At 37.0% G+C, this 25343-nt stretch overlaps 1 protein-coding gene across 1 annotated transcript; it reads left to right on the top strand.

The window, feature by feature from the left end:
- The first annotated feature begins 4915 nt into the window (after positions 1-4915).
- opn7c (opsin 7, group member c) lies at positions 4916-23770 on the top strand. The gene is made up of 7 exons (XM_067393871.1): positions 4916-5014; positions 13191-13278; positions 18292-18454; positions 19603-19730; positions 20896-21034; positions 21126-21321; positions 23270-23770. The coding sequence occupies exons 2-7, from the start codon at positions 13191-13193 to the stop codon at positions 23768-23770; spliced, it is 1215 nt and encodes a 404-aa protein (XP_067249972.1). The 5' UTR covers positions 4916-5014.
- Positions 23771-25343: the final 1573 nt, after the last annotated feature.

The following is a 25343-nucleotide window of genomic DNA, read 5'->3' as shown; positions in this document are numbered from 1 at the left end:
TCCAGCCCTCCCTCCCTCAATCCATCTGCCCATTGCTTTCCCCGCTATTCTTGTCTTCATGCAGTCAGTCTGGTTACCCTGCAGGTACAGTGCAGTACCTTATTTTCACCTACTGACTTTGAGGAGAAATTTAAAAGGTACACACATGCCGAGGCCAGAGACACAGTTTCACAAACTTTGTACCAGTCATGCAGAGCTCAGGCGTCTCTCTGTTTGACTCTCTCACTGAGGCACTGATGTTTGTATTTCAGAAAATATGCTTGTGTTCAGTGTTATTTTATTACTGTTTATGTACTTGTATTTATTAATATTTTGAATTAGCTTTTATTTTTATATTTTGTTTTAATTTAATTGTATTTTTTTTATTTCTAGCTTTAATTAATATTTTAGTTTTTTTTTAAATATATTTTTAAACATTTAGTCATTTTAATCCTTCAGCATATTTATTTTAGTTAGTTGCTAAGGCAACGATTCTCCCTCTCTCTTTTAAAGTTTTTCATTCAATACTTATAGTTCACTTTATTTCAGCTTTAGTTTAATTACCGAAAAGGTTTTTTAATAGTCAACAATAAAAACACTGCTTGTGTGATCTTGCTTCAAAAGTTCAATATACAAGAAGTTCAAATTAAAGGATTAGTTCACTTTCAAATTAAAATTTCCTGTTAATTTACTCACCCTCATGTCATCCAAGATGTCCATGTCTTTCTTTCTTCAGTCGAAAAGAAATTAAGGTTTTTAATGAAAACATTCCATTCCATTTTTCTCCATATAGTGGACTTCAATGGAGCCCAAACGGTTGAAGGTCAAAATTACAGTTTCATATCCCAGATGAGGAATAAGGGTCTTATCTAGAGAAACCATTGCTCATTTTCTAAAAATAAAATAAAAAAATAAATTATATAAGTTTTAACCATAAATGCTCATCTTGAACTAGCTCTCTTCTTCTTCTTCTCTATTTGAATTCCAGCAGTGTAGACACTGCTAAGTGTATTACTGCCCTCCTCAGGTCAAAGTTTGAACTAATTGTTATAAAATTGCACTAGTATATTGTATGTGACAATTTAGTTCAAACTTTGACCTGAGGAGGGCAGTAATACACTTAGCAGTGTCTACACTGCTGGAATTCTAATAGAGAAGAAGAGAGCTAGTTCAAGGCTGCGTTCAAGTTCGGTTTTAGATACACACTCGCGAACTTCCCTAAACACTTCCCCTCGGGGGAATCCCTGCCGCCATTTTGAAGTGCGTTCCACTTCGTGAAGTGGACGAGGGAAGTTTATATGGACAGACCCTCGCTCCCTCGATTTTGACCGAGGGAGCGAGTCTACTTCATATGTACACTTCAGGCAGCTCCATAACCCACAATACAACACGATTGTGACGTCGCCGCATATCGCGTTTACTTTACCCCACCACAAACAACTCTATGATATATTGATTATTTTTTAAACATTTAAAACACACATATATACATATAGAATGCTGTATTAAACAATTTTGTAAGGGGAAAAAATAAATAATAAATCAGCTCCATAGCGGATTCCAAGTGATCAAGGGCTTAGGACGTTCCAGTTCAGCCCATACAAAGGTTCCGCCAGAAGTGGGCACTCGTGCAACGTAGCAATGACGTACATCCGAGTCAACGAGACCGAGTGAAGTTAGCGAGGGAAGGGCATTTAAAAACTGAACTGGAACGCAGCCCAAGATGAGCATTTATGGTTAAAACGTATCAAATTAAAAAAAATTTTTTTAGAAAATGAGCGATGATTTCTCTAGATAAGACCCTTTTTTCTCATCTGATCACTGTAAACTGTAATTTTGACCTTCAACCGTTCAATCGTTAATCCTGGAATGTTTTCATCAAAAACTTTAATTTCTTTTCGACTGAAGAAAGAAAGACATGAACATCTTGGATGACATGGGGGTGAGTAAATTATCAAGAAATTTTAATTTGAAAGTGAACTAATCATTTAATGTAACTTCCATTTTAGACTCAATATTGCCAGATTGTCTTGTTCCACTAAGGAGTTCATTATTAATAGAAATCATTAGGCAACGTTAACTGTTAAGTCTCCATGCAACATACCTATTTGTGTTTGTTTTGTACCTGAATGAATCAGTGTTTTTGAAAGGATTTGCTGAGTGAATGATTCAGTGACTCACAATGGCCGTCAATCATTTCTCTCCTGAATGAATCAGTGTGTTTGAACAAATCGGTTGACTTGACTCGTTTGACATCATCTAGTGTATCTACAGTATGTAACCAGCAGAGTCACTGAAAAATCCCAACCACTAGTCCCTCTGGAACACACCAACACAAACAAGTGGAGTGACGCAACAGTCCCATGCTGCTGTATAAATAGTGTCACTCTTGTAACAGTCATATTTGAAGACCGGAGGTAACTGCTGCATGTTGAGTATTCAGTCGTCTTTGCTTGTTAGAAGTTTTTTTAGACCTAAAGATCTTTGACCAAAAAAGAAAAATACTTCACTGTAGCTCTTTAATAGTCTTTTAATGAGATTAATTACCTGAAACTAATGACAGGAATCCGATTTTATGTTCTGAAATGAATACTGATATGTTTTGATAGTGTTTCTTGAGATATTCTTGGCTTATTCCAAGCCTAATCCTAAAAGTTTGGCTCATCTATGCATGTGTCACGCATTGGTTGCAGCAAGGTGAAATAAAAGTGCAGGATTTAATTGCAGCAGTCTTTTCATTTAAACAACTCTAGTGAAGCAATAAACATGTCTTTATTCATTTTCAAAATACTCAAATGTACATCAAGAGAATGGATAAAGACTAACCAAAGACAAACCAAAACCAAGGCTATAAATACACAAGGGGCTGATTAACGAAACAGGTGTGAACCAATAAGTAGCCAAGGCAGCAATACAAGGAAAACAGACAGGCAGGCAAAAACCAAAAATAAAACACTGACAAACTAAACATAATCTTGACAACATGCATGTTTATCTCCCTATCTAAAGCACCTCAGTGTAGGTGGTTGTTTTCTTGCTGTAATCTCCACCGGCATTTCAGATTCTATTAAAAATACATGGGATGCATTGAGATGGATTGCTTTGAAGCAGGTCTTGGATGTCAGATCAAAAGAACACCCGGAACACTTTTTGGATTGTCTTGATGAACAATGTTTTTTTTTTTTCTCTGTAAACTAATCACTGATGATTTTGCAAGCAGCAGGGTGTCTATCTGGTGGTTGAAATATTTAAATACATTGAGGAAATTAAACGATCTGTTATATTCAGAGTTTTTTTTTTTTTTTTCCACAACTGAAACAAAGAAAAAAAAAAAAACTGAAAACAAAGCAGTCTGAATATATACAGTACAGTCCAAAAGTTTGGAACCACTAAGATTTTTTAATGTTTTTAAAAGAAGTTTCGTCTGCTCACCAAGGCTACGTTTATTTAATTAAAAATACAGTAAAAACAGTAATATTGTGAAATATTATTACAATTATATAACTGTTTTCTATTTGAATATATTTCACTAAGTAATTTATTCCTGTGATGCAAAGCTGAATTTTCAGCATCATTACTCCAGTCTTCAGTGTCACATGATCCTTCAGAAATCATTCTAATATGCTGATCTGCTGCTCAAGAAACATTTAATGTGTACAATTGTACAAAATATTTGTGTACAATATTTTTTTTCAGGATTATTTGATGAATAGAAAGTTCAAAAGAACAGTGTTTATCTGAAATCTAATCTTTTGTAACATTATAAATGTCTTTACTGCCACTTTTGATTGATTTAATGCATCCTTGCTGAATAAAAGTATTCATTTCTTTAATTTCTTTTCAAAAAAATTAAAATAAAAAATCTTACTGACCCCAAACTTTTGAACGGTAGTGTATAATGCTACAGAAGCTTTGTATTTCAGATAAATGCTGTTCTTTTGAACTTTCTATTCATCAAGGAATCCTGAAAAAAAAGTACACAACTGTTTTCAACATTGAAAATAATCATAAATGTTTCTTGAGCAGCAAATCAGCATATTAGAATGATTTCTGAAGGATCATGTGACACTGAAGACTGGAGTAACGATGCTGAAAATTCAGCTTTGCACCACAGGAATAAATTACTTTGTCAAATATATTTAAATAGTACACAGTTATTTTAAATTGTAATAATATTTCACAATATTACTGTTTTTTTTTACTGTATTTTTAATTAAATAAATGTAAACTTGGTGAGCAGACGAAACTTCTTTTAAAAACATTAAAAATCTTAGTGGTTCCAAACTTTTGGACTGTACTGTACATGATTTAAAGAACAGACAAGAAAAATGACAGAATCCAACATGACAGTTTGTTTGTTGTTCAGCAGCGAGTTGATGCAGAGTAATTCTGGGAAGCCTTTGGCCAGAAAAAAAATGTCATTGCAGATGCTCTTATATGAAAAGCAAGAGAAAGAGAACACAAAATAGACAAATTAGTGGATGACTGGATCATAATGACATTATCACACCAATCTCACTTTTACAGTACAGAGCGTCAGAGCCTATAAAAAAATTGCATCTGTGATAAAGAGGCTCTATGTGTGAGGAAAATCTTTCTGTTTCAATGAAGTAAAGAAATACAGAGAGAGAGAGAGAGAGAGAGAGAGAGAGAGAGAGAGAGAGTCTAACCATAAAATGAGAGTGGAGAAGAGGGTCAAAAACAAGAGAACAGGGATAATAGACAATAAGAGCAGAGCGAGAGCGAGGGAGAGAGAGAGAAAGAGGGGGGAGGATGGAGAGGAAAAGCAAAAGGACCAGTAGCAGAGAGTGTGAGCTTTCTAAGCGACATCAGTCCTCAGTACTGTGTCTTGCTCACTGTCAAAGCGGACTGACTGCCATTCGCCTGCTGATCCTCCAGCGCAGAGTACCGGAGCTCGGAATTTGGGGATACGCCTCTTTTATGTCTTCCACTGCCTGTGTGCGGGAGTTTTGCTGTACTTTGGATTCTACCTGGACTCCATGTGGGTAGTCAAGCACACACTCTCCCCTGGAAGGTAAGTTCGGTTCAGTCACATTTATTTATACAGCGCTTTATACAATACAGATTGTTTCAAAGCAGCTTTACAGTGATAACAGGAAATGATTCAGTGATGCAAACAGAGTTCATTTCGGTTGTACAGCAGCTCTGAAAGAAAACAGTGCCATTGTTCAGCTGAAGTCAGTTCAGTGTTGATTCAGTTACGTTGTAAAGATAATCAATTATTCAATTAGTTAATTTCTAAAGCAGTTCTGCAGAAAACAGTGAAGTCAGTTCTTATCCAATAGAGTCAGTGCAGTCAAATCAATAATTAGTAATACATTATTAAAGGCACATGGACAGTAAAAAGAACAAATACTTTAAGCATAGATAAATACAACATAAAGTTACAAATAAAGTATAAGGTCTAACTGTAATTTTTGTGTACGGAAATGTAATAATTAAATGTAAAATGACACTGTTCACTGTATAAATTTAATATAGATTAATCTTTGTTAAAGCTGTGTTTTGTTGTTTGATTTACATGACAGACAACAGCAGATATTTATAGGTTGCTGTCACTTTAAGAGTAAGACCCCATGCACACATACATCCAATAGATACACATCCGAATTCTCACCTCGTTCAAATAAGACATAACCGAAAAGTTATTGTTGAATATTAAGTGTCCCCAACTAAGCAAGCCAGAGGCGAGGAATCCAAACTCCATCAGGTGACAGAATGGAGAAAAAAACCTTGGGAGAAACCAGGTTCAGTCGGGGGTCAGTTCTCCTCTAGCTAACAAACTAACATGATATGATTATGATTCAGGCTGCATCACAAGCCCTTTCCCTTGAAAAAGTAAATCAAGAGATTATTATTTTTTCTGTAATTTAAAAGGTCATACCTTGTCCCCTGACCCCCTATGTCTGCGTTTTGCCTATAGTATCTCCCTAACAGCTTTCTCTTCATCATCCCGTGTCCGTGGAGTGCCTATTTTGTCCCCTGACTGCCTAATCTTCACCATAGTCTTCCTCTTGTCCATGAGTAGTCTACTGTGTACCCTAACTGCCTATTTTTCCACAAAGGGCCTATTTGGTTCCCCAACTGCCTATTCTTCATCACTTTGTCCACAAAGTGCCTAAGGTGTCCTCTGACTGCCTATTCCTCACCGTAGTCTTTCTCTCGTCCACGAGTAGCCTGTTGTGTCCCCTAACTGCCTGTCTTCATCAGAATGTCCCCCAACCCCACTATTCTTCGCTGTACTGTTCCACGCACCCACGGCGGACCCGTTTCGACAAAAATGCTGGTATTGCCCTTTTGTTCCCCTAATACCCCCGTTGTTCACTCCCGCCCCCTGGGGTGCCTATGTTGGTGTGCTTTTCTTGATTTTTGGCTCTTTCATTTTTCTTGCCATTTTTTCATGCAAATTTGTGGCAGCATCGCCGCTGGGCACAGGCAGAGTCTGCTGAATGACCGCTCAGGGCAAACCGGTGACCTTTTTATGCAGATTTATCGAACCGGCTATACCTGTCGGTGTATCGCCCAGGGGCAAGTGACATGACTTTCTGTGAAGTTTGGGGGTCCTGTCAGATAAGTTACAGCTGGGATGCTGTTTACAACTTAAGGGGGTCGCACACCGGACGCGAAGCTCAGCGCCACGCCACATCTTTAAAATTCGAACGCATTGTTTTCTATGAGAGTACGCACACCGGCGGCGACATTCGGTGCCTGTCCGCGGCGCCCAGCAATAACTCAGGAAGTTGTTTTAAAATCCTTCCGCGCCACAGAGCGCCATATACATTGTTTTACATTAAATGTATATTTTATTTCTCTCAAATCGTCGTTAATGTACATACTGACTTCACCCTGTGCTGCAAGATACATCAGTTTCACATTCTTAGTTTAACAGCTTGAATAAAGTCTAAAAATGTATAATAAACGTAGCATTTTCTTTCCTTTTGTTTTGTTGTGCCATTTTTCCATGTACACCAACCTCATTGCGAAATATTAAAGCATAGGCATGTAACGTTTCCCTGTTGACGTAAAACACTCCCATTGTGCAGCTCTTCTATCAGGAGTCGAGTCAAAATTGAGCTTGCACGTATATAATGTGCGCGGCCGGTGTGCGATACCTGTGAGTTGTCAGAGACGCGATGCTGCGCGGCGCCGAGCTTCGCGTCCGGTGTGCGACCCCCTTTAGAGTCTGTAACCTATTCGACAGAGCCCCTGTAGGCTGTCCATAGATGGTCCATATTTCTTAATTACATTATTTCAGTCAGGACCACTTAAGTTAAAAATTACAAGAGACAAAATGTAGTAAATTTTTTATTGCCATATTTGCTAAAGTTACAATTTAGCGGTATGGCTCTGTTCTAAATTTCCCGTCCTTTCATGAGCTCCATGAAAGCCAAGACCGGGAACAGCAGCAGCTTCTGGGGACAACCTCCCATTTTTTAACTGGGAGAACAGCAGAAAATCCCCCTATTGAGAACAGAGCATGCATCAATGCAGAATGACACTGATTAAGTTATACACAAGTTTAAAGGAACACTCCACTTTTTTTGAAAATAGGCTCATTTTCCAACTCCCCTAGAGTTAAACAGTTGATTTTTACCGTTTTCGAATCCATTCAGCCGATCTCCGGGTCTGGCGGTACCACTTTTAGCATAGCTTAGCATAGTTCATTGAATCTGATTAGACTGTTAGCATCTCGCTCAAAAATGACCAAAGAGTTTTGATATGCAACCATGGAGACGTTTGTGAGAGACGCTGCGTAATATCATTGCACTGCTGCAGCCATGATACGGCAGCAAAGTTCCTTGATTATTACGCCTGAATGAGAGTATAGTTCCTAGCCATATCAGCCTAGAAAATCACAACTTTTCATTTTCTGTCGGTCTTAGTACACGATTTAACTACAGAAGAGTCAAGTTTTAAATAGGAAAAATATCAAAACTCTTTGGTCATTTTTAAGCGCGATGCTAACAGTCTAATCAGATTCAATGATCTATGCTAAGCTATGCTAAAAGTGGTACCGCCAGAACCGGAGATCGGCTGAATGGATTCGAAAACGGTAAAACTCAACTGTTTAACTCTAGGGGAGTTGGAAAATTAGCCTATTTTCAAAAAAAGTGGAGTGTTCCTTTAAGGGGGAGCTGGGGAGGAGGTGGGTTGCAAGCAGCATGCAGTGGAAGCAGCCAAGCAGGCAGAGAGACGGAAGTTGCGTTTAAGTAATGCACCTTATTTTAGAGTTGCCAATGGAGACCATAGATATTGGATCAGCTGATATGGGAGGGGTTGGAATTTGAGAATCAGCTGATAGCTGAGCTTGATTACGAGGCCTGCCTGAACTAACGCTGATGCTTAATTTTTATGAGGTAAAAACCAAGCAGGAAGGAAGTCGAGCGGAAGTTGAAGTCGGCCGCGTGCCGCCATCTTGTAGCAGAACTTCACTTGCGTTAGCATCCCATTGACTCCCATTCATTTTGCCGTCACTTTGACAGCGAATAACTTTACATCTGAGGTGTTTAAAGACTCCATTTGTCCATTATTTATTTCTAAAGATACACGACAATGTATAAAGGGCTCCATTACCTTCTATGTTACATTATGGCCCTGTAGAAACAGTTTTTGTAAAAATAGGCTAACGATTGCGTCATAACCACTCGACTCTCTGTCGCACAGTAGAGAAATTACCATACAGACAGGAGGAGAAGCTCGCAGGCAATCGGGGAGACGTCAAGAGAGAAGCCCATAGATATAGAGTCCATAAAAGCAACGGGACAAAATATGTGTTAGCAGAAGAAAAGTTTGTATTTTTACCTATGAGGAAAGAAAAATGAAAAGGGCAACCATTATAGATGTTATTGGTGACATTCGTTATTGTCCATTTATTATCTATGTTATTTAACAGGCCAAATCAGACGTTTCTCCAAGTGATTTACTGAATAACTTTTTTATATTACTGATTCGTCCATTTCTCTTGCGATGTAGATGTGTAGATAACAGTTAACGCCATTTTGTGGTTATATTCGGCGCCCATTAACGTTATACAACATCATGTACATCAAAAATTAAATTATATTTAAAATATTCGATCCCTGGGCCGTTAAATAACTATTGGGTATGAATTCATATCAGTTCTTGAACATAATTTTTAATAACTTCTTAATAGTATGCATTAACTTAATATGGCGTACTGGCGTTACATTTTAAAATACTATACAAACTAATTAATCAGAATACTTACTCCTGCTCACTCACGCCAAAGAACTCCCCGCTCAAGCTTGCCGTCTCAGCAAGATTAACGATGGCAGTTTGCACGCACAGCTACTAGAAGATTTACATCTGTCAGACAGGTTGCTGACGTCATCGACGTTAGTTTGAGTCTGCGCGTCAGAAACGGAATTGCTAAAAATCGCTAAAAATGGGCTTCACTTGTCTCAATTGAGTTCCAATGGGGTCGCTGTGTCCATTTCTTTTACTGTCTATGGTAAAAACTACAGTACATCCCTGGCTTTGCCATCATTTAGGCTGGAGGGGGACAAATAGGCTCTTCGTGGACGCCCCCCCATTCAATAGGAGCTCGGGGCGAGAGGGGGGACTTGGACCTCCAGGGGACACTTAGGCTTTCGGTGGACACCCACCCGCCATTTAGAGCAGTGGTTCCCATCCTTTTTTAGGCCAAGGCCCACCTCCCCTCTGAATCAACATGGCACGACCAATCTCCCCATTTTTTTTAATTCACAGAAACATTTTTATTTTTAGTGTTATTACTTTTCAACCCGATGTTATTAGTTCTTTAAAGAAGAAACTCAAGATAGATTTAAACCTTTAGTTATTTTTGCAAACATACTTTGCAGACATTCTTTACAACTTAAAAGTAGCTTATACTTACTTTGCTCAGTAATACAGTAACTTAATTAAGCACAAGTCAACCTGCCATACCAAATAAGACCACAGGGAGATACCAAAGGACTGAATTTAAAATTATGCGGATCCATTCAAAATTATTGACATATAACACATATAAAACCACTGCTCCTCTCAAACTTCTCCAAAACACGGTTGTTCGGCGAGCATCCGTTATAAAACACTCACAGTACATTAATTTGGACAACTAGGCTACGTGGATATATTGAACTGTGTTCATGCAGAAATATGATGTTATAGCGATCAGTGAGTCGAGAGCGCACATGCATGCATCAATAATTGCGGACTTGCGCATTCCTAATGTACGACTGCTGTATGTCACTGTAATCGTCTTTACCTTCATTACAATTGTCATCCATCAAAACCTTTTTAACGACACAGGTTTTCTTTTTCAGCCACCATTCAGTCTGTATTTCACAGCAGCACGATGAGAAACGACCTGGGTAGCGTTTCCCAAAAGCATCGTAAGCCTAAGTTGATCATAGCTCCATTGGTTTCAATGGAGCTACGATCGACTTAAGCTTACGATGCTTTTGGGAAACGCAGCCCTGGGCTGAACCGAAACAATCACAGAATACGTACGAGAGAGTGTGTGGTTTATGTATTTTTTTTTTTTTTTTATTAATTTAATGTATTAAATGTAACATATTAATAACTAAATTATGGAATTATAGTAATATATTTAAATTTTAAACTGGAGGATCACTGCAGCCCCCTAGTGGGCTGCGGACCACAGGTTGGGAACCACTGGTCTAGAGGGTGCTGAATGTCCACGAACAGCTGTACACGGCGCGTCATTTAGGCTGTTCAAACACCCTTGAGTAAGCTCACTTCCCTAAGGGGCGGCATGTATATAATCCAACAACATACAGCATATATGGATAAAAGTTTTGCAGTCCATCCTCAACCGTACCACAGGCTCTCTTCACCACAATACTAACATAACAGAACCCCATGAAGATACCGATATAACATAACATTAAACACTAACTTATGTTTCCCTATGTTAATGTTGTGCAAAAACACAAAATAACACTTAATTTCAACATTTATTTATACATGATGCAAAGCATGCTGGGAATTAGAAATCTGCTGCAAATCAACTCAATCATATTAAGTTCAGCTTACTACAATGAAATTTTGAATTCACACATCTTTTTTCTATTAAGTACAATGAACATTTATTATTATATGAGTGAAACAAACTCATTTAATTTAATTAATTTCACTGTTTGGTTTTACAGTGTACTTGGGTCAGTTTAAGAATAATTAAATTTTTTATTATCTTGTGTTTAAGAATTAAAAGTTTCATGTCTATCCTATAGTCGAGTTTGATATGGGATTTTGAAAGCATAATTAGTAATGCAATACTCTTTAAAGAGAGAAATTAGTACTTTAATCTAATTTACATTGTTGATGATATAATAAGTAGCTAGTAATTAATTACTTTTTAGAGTAACTTACCCAAACACTGGTCCTGTCTGGAGTGTGTGTGTTCACTTTTGCTGTATATTACAAAGGCCAAGTTTGAGGTACGAATGAAATGATTTCTGTTAACACTGAAGTTTTGATATTGAAACACCCTATTTTTTCCATTTCATTTTAATTGTTCACACACAGTCACTATTTAAAAACATAAATAGATCAAAAGGAGGCTGTGAATTTGTCTGCAGATAAACTGGCATGTTGACAGCTGAAACATCATGTGGCAAAATACACAACATGTTTGATTATATATCATTACTCACTGCAAATAAATAATAATATTAATAATAAACACCACCAATATATTTTTTTGATATTTAATATTATTTTACTATGGTAAAATCATTTTATTATTCATATTATTTTGATATAATAATTATTACAAAACAATATTATTGTATATTATTATAAATTACAGAATAATTTTAACAAAAAAATTAAAAATGGAAAATTATTCTATTTTGTAGTATTCTAGTCTACTCAATTGGCATACTGTTGGCTCTATGATACATTGATACATATGATACAAAATCGCTTGTATTTTTTCTCATTTAATTTCATCCTCATTTCCTTTTTTCCCCCTCATTCCATCACTTTGGAAAAAGGTGCTAGCTAAATTACTGTATAATGTATATGTCTTTTAAAGGTACGAGGGAAGAATGATATATTGTAGCTCTTATTAAGAGAGGAGATCCTGCTCATGAGGACACAAACATCCAAAAAGGTTATGGGAAAAAAAAAAAATCAGGAAATGTCAGGAAAGAAGAGAAGAGAAGAGAAGAGAAGAGAAGAGAAGAGAAGAGAAGAGAAGAGAAGAGAAGAGAAGAGAAGCAATAACAGAATTATAAAGAAAAAGCTGCAATTGTAGATGTTTGGCTTTGAGTTAACAAATGACATGGCAACAGGAGATGTGATTTTTCACAGAAATGTAGGGTTTAAAAGCAGTCGGCAGGTTAATTTAAAAAAGAGCTGTCTGCTTTAATCAAGGACCCTATCCAGCAAGAAAGAAAACGTATACTGTGAAAATGATGAGACAAAAATGGTTGAAAGCAAAATCCAGCTGGGCTTTAAGTCTAGAGGTTTTCCAAGGTCAAATGAATCCCAAAAATGGGCTATTGTCTGGGGCTTTGCACAAGAGAACTGAACAGAAACAGATTAGGGACAAAGTAAGTAAAAATACACATTTTGAGGGTTATTTAAACCATTTGCTACAACCAGACCTGATGTAAAAAATCCAAATCATCATTATCATCAATTCACTGACCATGCACAGTATGAATGAATACTGACCTGTCAAACAGTTCAACCAGAACCAAATGACTCACTGATTAATAGGCTACTGGCAATTTGCCTGCTGCAAAGAAAGCTCTAAATTCAGCCAAATGTTAATTGATTGACACAGTATGAAGTGTTGAACACTTCTGACAGATCTGTGAGAGAATTAGAAGTGTGACAAGTGTGTTAAGACGACAGTGGGAGAGGAGGAAAGAGAAAAATGAATCGCAACCACTTCATTAGAATGAGTTGGGTTTTTTCTGCTTTTCCAGGAAAAACAAAGTTCAACATGAACTACAATATGAAACATCTTTTAGCAGTATGTTTAAGAAGTTTGTCAGTTAGACTTGATTAGAAAAATGAAAACTTTACAATAGACATGGACATTCTTCTTTTGTGTTTCACGCGAGTCATACAAGTTCACAATCTAAAGCCAAAGTGTCGGAGAACAGAGATGCGTTTGAAGTTTTGTTTGGAACTGAATCTGACACATAGCTCTCTCTCTTTCTTCCCCACAGATGGGCAATGTGTCAAAAACAGCCCTGTTCGTATCCACAATCTCCAGACAGCACGACGTCCTCATGGGATCACTTTATTCAGTGTTCTGTGAGTTTACAACCTCCGTAATGTTCTGGCATCCTCTACATCCTCATATTTAATAAGAGCAGGACAACACACATGACTTTGCATCTTTATTCCTTATGAATAATTGAAATCGTTCAGCTGTCATTAACCGCTTTCTGTCGGTTACCCTGCTTGTGTCCACTTTGGTTAAACTGTCCTGAGGATTCTATATATAAATGTTTTCCTATGGCCAATCATTAGTTTGGGAAAATGATTAAAGAGGGCTACACTTGATTGTCTTTATTTATCATTAATTGACGAAGCAATGAAACAGAAAATAAAAATGAGACTAAAGCAGCTATCTAAGTTTTTAGGAGTGTTATGGCATTCTGCACGGAAATATTTTTGTAAGCCTATAATGACCACAAACATTTGATCATTGTCCCTGACATTCTTATACTCTGTGCTACAGTTTCGTCTCTTGTAGCACTCTACAATCTCTGTCTGCTCACGTAATAATCTCAATTTAATATTAATATTTAATTCAATTCATATTAATATCATTAATGGCAGGCCCGGTTCTAGGATTGCGTGACATTTCAAAAACTTGGTGGGGCAGCATAATATGATTTATGATTCATAGGTTCATGATCTCCCCAGCCCCCGCACCCCCTTTTAACTACTAAACAGTTTCCTCCGTTTTTCAGGGTTTTTTTTTTTTTTCAGATTAATAACAGCTTCAGATTTGATATTGATCAAAAAAGTACTTTCTGTGGTTTTTTTCTGGGATTCTGTGAGATTTTGGTCTAACATATACGATATACTAACATATTTGGTCTAACAATCACATAACTTTTGGCATAATAATGGAAGATGTACACATTCAATTTCTACTGAACAATATTTTCATTTTGGGAAAATGTTATATTCATATATTCATTTTGGATTTACTCTAAATCTTTAAGAATGGTAAAATTTAAAAGTGGAAGAAGACAACTTGGTTCAATGAAGAAATTTAAACCATTAGAAGACCCCCCTATATTTTTGGTTCATTTCTATAGAGTTGTGCACAGTTATTTATGCTAGGCTATATAAAAATAAAAACCACAAGACATAATAATAACTGAATTTACACAAAAGATCCAGTTCAAAAGTTTATATGTTTGATTCTTAATAGTGTGTGTTGTTACCTGGATGATCAAAAGCTGCAAACATTCACTGATGCCCAAGACAACACAACACGCTAAGAGAGCCAGTGGGTTGTAAACCTATGAACAGGATGACTGGAAATTCTGACTGGAATAAGACTAGAAGTTATTATTTTATTTAAAGATCTACTTTTTTTTTTAAGTTCTGTCCTAATAAAAGCTTCATAAAACACTTTTCAGAAGACAAAATAAAAACAATTTACCCCCCAACCATCCTGTGCAAATGTTTAGACCCCCTGAATTTTAATGCATTGTTTCCTTCTGGAGTATCAGTAAATGTTTTCACCATTTGTAACAGTTGGGTATGAGAAGAGTCCCAAACATAAAAACTGTCGTAAATTAATGACACACAGTACTGAGAATAAATTAAAGGGTTAGTTCACCCCAAAATGATTTTTTTTTTACTCCTTCGTGCCGTTCCACACCCGTAAGACCTTCGTTATTCTTCGGAACGCAAATTAAATTATTTTTGTTGAAATCCGATGGCTCCGTGAGGCCTGCATATCGGTCTTTGTCAGACACGTGATTTTGTTGTGTGTGACGTCACCGCGGCGCCATATTTGTGGTATCCCTGCTGACTGTGAGAATGAAAGAGATTACACGAGTTGAGATAACAAGCAAATAACTCGCAAATATGAAGAAGCACAAGAACAAAGTTAAAATTTCATATCGCGATAAACTCACCAAAGATGCCAGGGACCGTTATTTGGAGAAATTTCCATCCATTCATAACATAGATCTGTACGAACTGACTGCAGTAAGTTGGAGTGCTACTGACCCCGCATTGCTACCTAAATCATCATACTTAAATATTGTTAACTGTCTTGTTTATGGCATAAACGCATAGTGAACAATTTAAAAACTATAAATCCCTCGAAGCTCACAGATATTTCACTAATGGGTGCAGGATTTATTTATGTTCTGAAGGAAGGACTGCGATAACACAGTATAGTAACGATAATGATGATGATGTCGTGTTAACTACCGTATATAACAAGTGCATGATTAAGGATGGTTTAGTATTATCAGGAAGAATTTTGAACTAATACTACCCTTTTTTTCATGCATTTTTTTTTCTTTATTGCATTAAGTACATAAACCAATGTATAACACTATAAACATTGTTCCAATAAACAAGGCATCATCAGAGATGTATGTAGAATTTAATAGTGTATTTTATTACAGTACATTCTGATATAGTATACCTTTTAGAGCCAAAATAATTTGTAAATTATTGTCCTCCATCTACCTCTGTGTTGTCTGGGTCAATGACATTATGAGTCTTTTTTTTTGTCCAAAAGCCTTAATAATAAAAACAAAGATATGTCATGCAAGTTAAATATCTGATTTACAGATTGTGTATATTATTAATTATCCTGTTAATACTATAAGTGCATATAACATAAATCTACAAATCACCCTGAAAAATTTAATTATACATGCTTTATTGTTCATGCAAGACTGGATAAAGCATCAGCACATTTTTACACAACAATTCTACAAAAGATTCAAACATGCGCAGAGGCACAAAAAAAAAAAAAAAATTGTAATAACGCCATAAAGGTTCCCAGGTTTGGCAGACCCGTATAGTACATTAACATCATCATCTCCAAAACAAACATCAGACATCCTGTACATATCAAGTCGGTTTACTTCTGCACATGCAGATCACCATCTCCTCCAGCCTCCTGCATCTTCTCAGTGTGAAGATGATCACTCTCTCCAGCCTGATGGACCATAGTGTTAGCTGACTAACTTGGGTAAAGTTGGTTTTATATTCGCACATCCGTATTCAATAGCCTTGTTAATCACACTACATTGGACATTCAGTGGACATTCACAAGTAAATATGTCATTAAACAATACTTGCCTATTTTGATTTACTGTGAAAAATGTTATAAGTTGACAATCGTTGGTTGTCAATATCATGTCGCTGCTTAAAATTCGCAAACATTAATTTATTGCATATTTATTGGAAAGTCTCAATTTATCAGAAGTCTGAATGTGCAAATATAAAACCAACTTTACCCAAGTAGCTGACTGGATTGTTTTTCCTTACATCTGTGTGTGCATCTCAATCAGCTCTGAGCTCTTGAATCAGTATATTGTGTATACAAATTTTGTGACTGAGACCGTCCTGATCAGTGCCCTAACTAATGAACTAGGGAGCTGATTGAGACACAGCCTGTGTTTAATGCTGATGTGGCCTTAATGTAGGGAGGGATGGTGTCCAGTCAGGGTCAGTCTCCATAATCTTTAAGCAGGCTGATCTGCAATGAAATGATGAAAAGGTCCACAGACCACAGCTGTAAAAAGTAGTCAGAAAATAAGAATCAGTATATGGATACAGAGCAAAAATGTCGTACCTTAAGTATAAAAATGCTGTAGCAAAATTAAGAAAAAAATGTAGACATATTCAAGTAAAGGGATTCAGTTTAAATTGACTTGTTTCATAGCACATACAATCCAAAACAATGCGTTGCTATAACGTTTTCTACTTTAGAAAACAGAAACCTCTAACTTACCTTTGTGAAATGTAGAAAGCAAACATACATGAATGGAGATATCTTGACGAAAGTGATGTTTTGCGATCACCGCGGCAACCCATGCGATCCGGCGCCTCTGTTATTGCTTCTACATACTCTCCGTACAGCCTTTTTTCAAGTAGGAAACCGACTAAATCTAATCTCGTAGTAAAGTTTTTGACATTTTCTATCGTGGGACATATTATTGCAGCTTTTCACACAACAAAAGTGTGCCATTTTTACAATGAAAAGTAGCCAAAGAAGAAATAACTCTGCACTGATACAGAGATTGTTTGGATACCTCAGAAATGGCGGCGACACCCATAATGCACTTCGGTTTTCACGAGTGTGACGTCACCTGACAAAGACCGATAGCCAGCAATGACATTTCCTCTCTCAAGATCCATAAAGGTACTAAAAACATATTTAAATCAGTTCATGTGAGTACACTGGTTCAATATTAATATTATAAAGCGACGAGAATATTTTTGGTGCGCCAAAAAAAACAACTAAATAACGACTTATAGTGATGGCCGATTTCAAAACACTGCTTCAGGAAGCTTCGGAGCATTATGAATCAGCATTTTCATAGCCTTGATTAATGCTATCAAATGATCAAATGAAGTCTATGTAGGCTATTTATTCTTTTTCTAAGTAGCCATGTAGCGGAATAATCGCAAAATAAACCCATTATTCAGAATCGTCACGCATTTTGTAATAAAAACAGTTGTGTGTAAAAAAACAAAAAACAAAAAAACCACTGAATCATTAATCACAGCGAACTGTGAACCGGTTCAGTCGGTTTATTGAAAAGAACCGACTCAAAATGATTCACAAATCGATTTCTTTACTTCAAAATAATGAGGATGGAACGATATGTTTTAATGACATGTATTTAACTAAACAGTCAAATATAGTGTGAATATAGTGAAGTGATATACTCTGATAAAGTAGGCTACAGAAAGAACTTGGTATGGTTTGGAATGGATGCGAGCGATAGTTCTGGTCTGTTCGACATTAAATGCGACAACTTTAATTATACCTCCCATGAGGCAGTCAAATTGCGTGGATTATTAAAGCTATGTTTGTTAAAAGAAGGACCTCAATTGTTATTCTCGACAACCATGAGAAAGACCTAGCAGAGTTTGCTTATCATTTCTCTAGGATCAAGCGGTGTCTTCATGTGACAGGTTTGTCAGCAGTGGGGTGGAGATTTCACACGGTTAGGGGCACATTTTCAATACAGCTTTAGAAATTCACTAGCTACTTTGATTTAAAGATGAGTAGACGTGAGCGGATGGACATATCTCTTTCTCTTCCAGGTGTGTTGTCGCTTCTGGGAAATGGCATGCTGTTGTTTGTAGCCTACCGTAAGAGGTCATCTCTGAAGCCAGCAGAGTTTTTCGTCGTGAACTTGTCAGTGAGTGATTTAGGGATGACCCTCTCTCTGTTTCCGCTGGCCATTCCATCTGCTCTAGCACACAGGTCAGTTCCTGCTTCACGCTTTACCAAAAAAACCCACAATATTGTAAATTGTGGTATTTGTTGTATAATATAAGAGATAACGTTTATAAAAGTATTTTTATAAAAAAATATAAATGTTATCTGCCCCTCTTTTTCATACGTTTAGAAGTCATTTTAGTGAACAGGTTCGGTTCAAAATAACTTCATACGTGCACTGGTTAAAAAACGATTCAGTGACTCGTTTGAACCTTTTAACCCATCTGTCTTTTCAAAGATAAATATACCGTACTTGTTTTATAATTTGGGGTTTTCAAGTTTAATTAGTTAAATTTAAGTTCCATTTTTGTGTTTTTGGTGCCAGATAAAGAGTAAAATAGTTATACAAAATATATTGTCACCTTAAAGGATTAGTTCACTTTCAAATTAAAATTTCCTGATAATTTACTCACCCCCATGTCATCCAAGATGTTCATGTCTTTCTCTCTTCAGTCGAAAATAAATTAAGGTTTTTAATGAAAACATTCCAGGATTATTCTCCTTATAGTGGACTTCAATGGCCTCCAAACGGTTGAAAGTCAAGTTTAAGATGAGAATTTATGGTTGAAACATATATAATTTTTTATTTTTTTAGAAAATGAGTGATGGTTTCTCTAGATAAGACCCTTATTCCTCGTCTGGTATTGTTTAAAGCCCTTTGAAGCTGAAATTAAACTGTAATTTTGACCTTCAACTGTCTGGAGGCCATTGAAGTCCACTATAAGGAGAATAATCCTGGAATGTTTTCATCGAAAACCTTCATTTCTTTTCGACTGAAGAAAGAAAGACATGAAGATCTTGGATGACATGGGGGTGAGTAAATTATCAGGAAATTCTAATTTGAAAGTGAACTAATCCTTTAATTAGTGTTAATGTAGTTAGTTAATCTTTGTACACATAGCTTAGCTTGGAGTATATAGCTTGCTACTTTCATGATCTCGTTGTTTGGAAAGCTACAGTTTTCAAAGCATCACCGCTTTCTCATTTCTCACTTCTATTTTTGCAAATGCCTGAAACAGTTTGATGTACTTTTCAGTAAAGTAATCATGGTTCTAAAGCAAAAATAAAGATAAAAGGTATTTCAGAGTTCAGCAAAAACAGTAAAATGATCTCTCTCTTTCTTTTCTCTGCAGGTGGTTGTTTGGGGAGGTAGCATGTCTGTGCTATGCTGTGTGCGGGGTTTTATTTGGCTTGTGCAGCCTAACAAACCTGACTGCTTTGTCATCAGTATGCTGCCTCAAAGTCTGCTGCCCAAATTACGGTATATTGATCTTTTGTTTTCTTTAACCAAATTAGCCCAATTCAGACATTTAAACTATTACGAAGTGCTATCGTTTACCCAAGCATAAATATAACATATTAAATAGTTCATAGATGTGTCACATGGAATTCTGAAGACAAAAAAAAACCTTCAGACATCCTAGAAAAAGATTTCCACTGAGGTCAAATCTGTAAAAACAGATGTTTTCTTTAGTAGACATATTGTATTTCTTTCATTTGAATTCACTTTAATGTTGCAGTTCCTAATAAAGTCACCAGCTAACTGCTGAGTTATTTACTATTTTTTTGTTCTTAGCGATCATTTGTGGTTCCTGCACTTTTATCTGAATCTTGAATTACTATACCTTATCAGAGTACAGTGAATACGCATTTTTAGGCCTTTTTAGATTAGCATAGTAACAATTAACATAGTCCACTCCAAAATGGAATTGTCCGGCATGAATTCCATGGTGGTCCAGACTGGTTTATGCTGGTTAGGGATGGTATAGTGCTGGTCTAGCTGGTGGACTAGCATAGTCATGCTGTTCTAAAGCTGGTGTAACAGGTCCATCAGCGCTGCTGCTTCCCATGCTGGTTCCAACATGCAAAACAGACCTTATACTTGAGACTAATAATAGTGGATTTTTCTTTTCAGCAGTGGTATTTTTGGGATCAAGTCTAATCTCACACAGCAGAATCAGGTCTGAGTGTTTTGGACTGTTAGCGCCGTGTTCTGTCTGAAGATCCTGAAAGATGTCACACTCAGTTCACTGTGAAATAAAAAGGCCCTCTAGCATAAATGTGCAGGAATGAAAGTTTAAAACAAATGGAAAGAGACAGAAATGAAGAAAGATGAAAAACAAGATAAGAGAGGACATGTGGAACTAAAACAGAACATGTAGGGGAAATGAGACAAAATAGGAGAGACAGAGTGATGAAACAAATGAACCAAAGAAAGAAAGAAGAGCAGTTAATGAGCACACATTTGGGGGTTACTGGAGCTTGAAACACTGGGTAGTTTTTTCCTTCTTTCTCTGTGGGATATGAAATTAAAATAATTCCTACTGTTCAGACCTGTGTCAGGAGAATCATACAGCCTGACCAATTAGTCACCTTGACCATTGTTTTTGTTGTAAAAATATTTATGCAGTACTCGTCTTCTCCAGGTAACAAGTTCTCATCCAACCATGCTTGCGTGATGGTTATTGGGGTTTGGTGCTACGCGTCTGTGTTTGCGTTGGGACCTTTGGTCCACTGGGGAAGTTTTGGACCAGAACCATATGGGACAGCTTGCTGCATAAACTGGTATGAGAACAAATATTTTAGCATTGATATGTGCAACTAACACAAACTGATTTTAAAATAATAATGTCTTTTCCATGTTGTATGTTCCAAGGTACACTCCATCCCATGATGCCCTTGCCATGTCTTACATCATCAGTCTTTTTATCTTTTGTTACGTTGTCCCCTGTACAATCATCATCCTATCTTACACCTTCATCCTGCTCACAGTGAGGGGGTCTCGCCAAGCCGTTCAACAGCATGTCTCACCACAAACCAAAGTGACCAACGCACACACTCTTATTGTCAAGGTAAAGAGGTTTTATGAGATTTTATGGGTTTGTTTGTGGTCGTTTTTTTTATTGTTAGTGCTTACAGTGACCTTCATATAACAAAAAAAGCTGTGATCAACCCCTGGGACATAAACGTGCACCAAAACATGTTTGGTATCCACAATGTCTCACTGTGCAAACATACCGTATTTTATTGCCCTGTGGAGCAGACAGCAGGAACGTGATAGTATTGCGGAGTATGTACTTAATGTCCCTCAAAAAGTACATGCTGATTACCCATCCTCTGTCCTCTGGACAAGGGCTGGCTGTACCTTTTGGCTATCCCAGCCTTATTTTTCAAAACTGTGTCATAAAGCCCTCTATACTCTTCCTGCATATAACTTTGCTGCTGGCAGTGAGGGTTGCACTGTTAATTATGTTGGTGCTGAATGTTAAATATTGAGGCAGGCACACAAATGTCCCCTCAAAACATATATGCACATTGCATACATTTGCACACATTTGGCCATCTGGGTCATAAGCAGACACACATAATATAAGCAGAATGCCGAATAATAATTTAAAAAAAATGACATTTTGTTCTGTTGTTGCATATTACCCTACTCAATTAAAAATTAAAAATTGAATTGTATCTTGGCATAGTTTAATGACAAGATTTTAGTACATGGAAATGACATACAGTGAGTCTCAAACACTGTTGTTTCCTCATTCTTATATAAATCTCATTTGTTTAAAAGACCTCCGACGAACAGGCGAATCTCAACATAACACTGACTGTTACATAACAGTCGGGTTGTACGCCCCCAATATTTGCATATGCCAGCCCATGTTCAATGCATTAGACAAGGGCAAAACGTCTGGATGTGCACAGCTGCATCATCAGACGAGGTAAGCAAGCAAGGACAATAGCGAAAAATGGCAGATGGAGCAATAATAACTGACATGATCCATGATAACATGATATTTTTAGTGATATTTGTAAATTGTCTTTCTAAATGTTTCGTTAGCATGTTGCTAATGTATTGTTAAATGTGGTTAAAGTTACCATCGTTTCTTACTGTATTCACGGAGACAAGACTGTCGTTATTTTCATTTTTAAACACTTGCAGTCTGTATAATGCATAAACACAACTTCATTCTTTATAAATCTCTCCAACAGTGTGTAATGTTAGCTTTAGCCACGGAGCACTATCAAACTCGTTCAGAATCAAATGTAAACATCAAAATAAATACCATACTTACACGATTAGACATGCTGCATGACGAACACTTTGTAAAGATCCAGTTTGAGGGTTATATTAGCTGTGTAAACTTTGTTTACGCACTGTTTAAGGCAAGCGCGAGCTCCATGGGCGGGAAGCGTGAGCATTTAAAGGGTCCACAGCCTAAATCGGGTCATATTTAATGATGCCCCAAAATAGGCAGTTAAAAAAATTAATTAAAAAAATCTATGGGGTATTTTAAGCTGAAACTTCACAGACACATTCAGGGGACACCTTAGACTTATATTGCATCTTTTAAAAAGGCATTCTACAGCACCTTTAATGTTTTTGAAGGTCTCTTATGCTCACAAAGGATGCATTTATTTGATCAAATATACAGTAATATTGTGAAATATTATTATAATTTAAAATAATTGTTTTTTATCGTTTATCATTACTCCAGTCTTCAGTCCTTCAGAAATCATTCTAAAATGCTGATTTTGCTGCTCAAGAAAATTTCTCATCACTGTTGAAAGCAGTTGAGTTCAAAAGAACAGCATTAGTATGAAATGTAAACCTTTTGTAACATTATAGATGTCTTTACTGTCACTTTTGATCAATGTAACACTTTCCTTCTGAAGTAGTGTGTGTGTGAGAGAGAATAGGGGTTACAGAGGTCAAAATATGATCTTAAAATATTTAAAAACAAATCATTCCATTTAATTGCGTGTTGACTAAGTGAAAGTAGTGTGTTTTCTTTCTAGCTCTCAGTGGCTGTATGTGTTGGCTTCCTTACGGCTTGGAGCCCATATGCCGTTGTTGCCATGTGGGCTGCGTTCAGCGCCAATGAGCTGGTCCCACCTACCGCCTTTGCGCTGGCAGCTATCCTGGCCAAATCTTCCACCATTTACAACCCTATGGTTTATCTTCTCTTCAAACCCAACTTTCGCAAAATCTTGAGTCAGGATACTCAAACCATCCGCCACAGGATTTGTTTGAGCCATAGTAAGGCCAGTCTTACACCAGAAATAAAGGGCCGGCAGCTGCAGAGCTCTCAACAATGCAACAACAAGGATGCCACCATCTCTACACCCTTTTCCAGCTGCCATGCAGAGAGTTACGGGGCATGTCATATCTGTGCAGAAGTGGAGCCACGTTTTCAGCAAATAAACCCTCAGAAAACTGTACGGATTCTGGAGGGCAACGTCCAGAGTGAAATACCTGTGAGACATCTGACTGACAGAATGCAAAATGACCTCCTGTGAGAGAAACTCAAAAAAGAAAGAAAAAATGCATGAAATGTATAAGGAGAGGATGATGTAATGTGTAAAAATGATGTCCTTAGATGGCCAAAAACAAGGACGGGGGAAACTGAGGGAAAGAAAAATTAAACTCTCACTGCTGTCTCCGGATTCTTATTGGTCCTCGGAACTTCCCACAGATTTCACCAACATTTACTGAACCAAATCCACTTTTTTAAGATGTACAAAGCATTTTCCCTAATGCAAGGTGTGGCAGTTCAAACAGAACATGCTATTTTTTTTTCTTTTTTTTTTCTATATCAATATGCATTTTTAAATGTAAAACATGTTTTGTGTGACAAGCCTTTATTTAAACAAGCCTAAAAAATATGTAATTTATCATTGTGTGATTAAAGTTAAATAAATAATGGGGAGTACGCCCAGCGAGTTACCGATTTCAAAAACAATTGACCTCACCAACTGTGTTTTACATTGTTTGGGTTTCAGTTTCATACAGTGTTTACAGTGAGATAAGCAAGGTAGGTTCACTAAATAAACAAAGACTGTCATCTGCTGGCTGAACAGGACAATTACAACTGAAAAGATTTAGGGGATAAAAACGTTATTCGTAGGTTTACATAGATAAAATCCCACATAAACCTATACATATGGGTATATACATGTTATACACAGTATTATCACTCTCATTTAATTGTAACACAAACTAGCAAACATTATAGTTTGTGTGCTCCCAGCTGAATTGTGCCCACTCCAAGCATACGTGGTTCATTAAAGGACAAATGTCCTCCTAAGTCTGAATGGAAATGGCACTATAATGCCAGGGGTTGGTGAGGTTGTTGGGATGCACCCAATAAATGCACCCTTTTACTTTGGTGTGCTGCTTTGTAGCTTGAGAGTATGATGTAATGAGAAAGTTATACCTGTAGGGGTCACTACATCCCTCAAAAAAACAGAGAGAAAGGTTCAGGAATCAGCTCAGTGAAACAGCCTTGAGGCACCCCATATTCAGGTCAAACCGTTAATAGATCTGTGTGTGGGAACTGACAGAGTTATATGCAAAGTCAGGAAAATCATTCCAAACTACCGTTAGGTGCTTTATTAGGAGAAGTGTTATGAGAAAAAGCCAGGCTACACTACACACCATTCACTGGCTTCTGTTAACTCTATTGTTCAGTTAGCTCTCTCCTCAGGCCTTGACTGAGAAAGATAAAATCCAATAGATGAAATCACACTAGAGCTTTACAGCAGTGTGTTGTGCTCAATCCAACACAGAGAAGTTGGGCTTGGAGGGAAATGAGAGCCGCTATCTAAAATAGAGGCTATTTGTATTTAAACCAACCGAGAGGGTTTTCAGGGCATTTCTGTTGTGTGAGTTCTGGAAACAACTTAAAATTCAACTGTCTGTCGGTTTCAGTGAGGAGAATGAAAGTAAGACCACTGTAATAATGATACATCACTGTTTTATACACTACTGTTATGAGGTGTGAATATACATGATATATACACCGATCAGGCACAACATTATGACCACTGACAGGTGAAGTGAATAACACTGATTATCTCTTCATCACAGCAC

This window comes from Chanodichthys erythropterus, chromosome 9, assembly GCF_024489055.1.
Source record: "Chanodichthys erythropterus isolate Z2021 chromosome 9, ASM2448905v1, whole genome shotgun sequence".
NCBI classification, from domain to species: domain Eukaryota; kingdom Metazoa; phylum Chordata; class Actinopteri; order Cypriniformes; family Xenocyprididae; genus Chanodichthys; species Chanodichthys erythropterus.
Note: the sequence above shows the minus strand (reverse complement) of the source record. Positions and strands in the feature narration are given on the sequence as shown.

Coding starts and splice junctions, on each gene's coding strand:
- opn7c (XM_067393871.1), top strand. CDS start 13,191: ATGGGCAATGTGTCAAAAACAGCCCTGTTCGTATCCACAATCTCCAGA. Junction 18,455..19,602: donor CCATCTGCTCTAGCACACAG/GTCAGTTCCTGC, acceptor TTTTCTCTGCAG/GTGGTTGTTTGGGGAGGTAG. Junction 21,322..23,269: donor CACACACTCTTATTGTCAAG/GTAAAGAGGTTT, acceptor TTTTCTTTCTAG/CTCTCAGTGGCTGTATGTGT.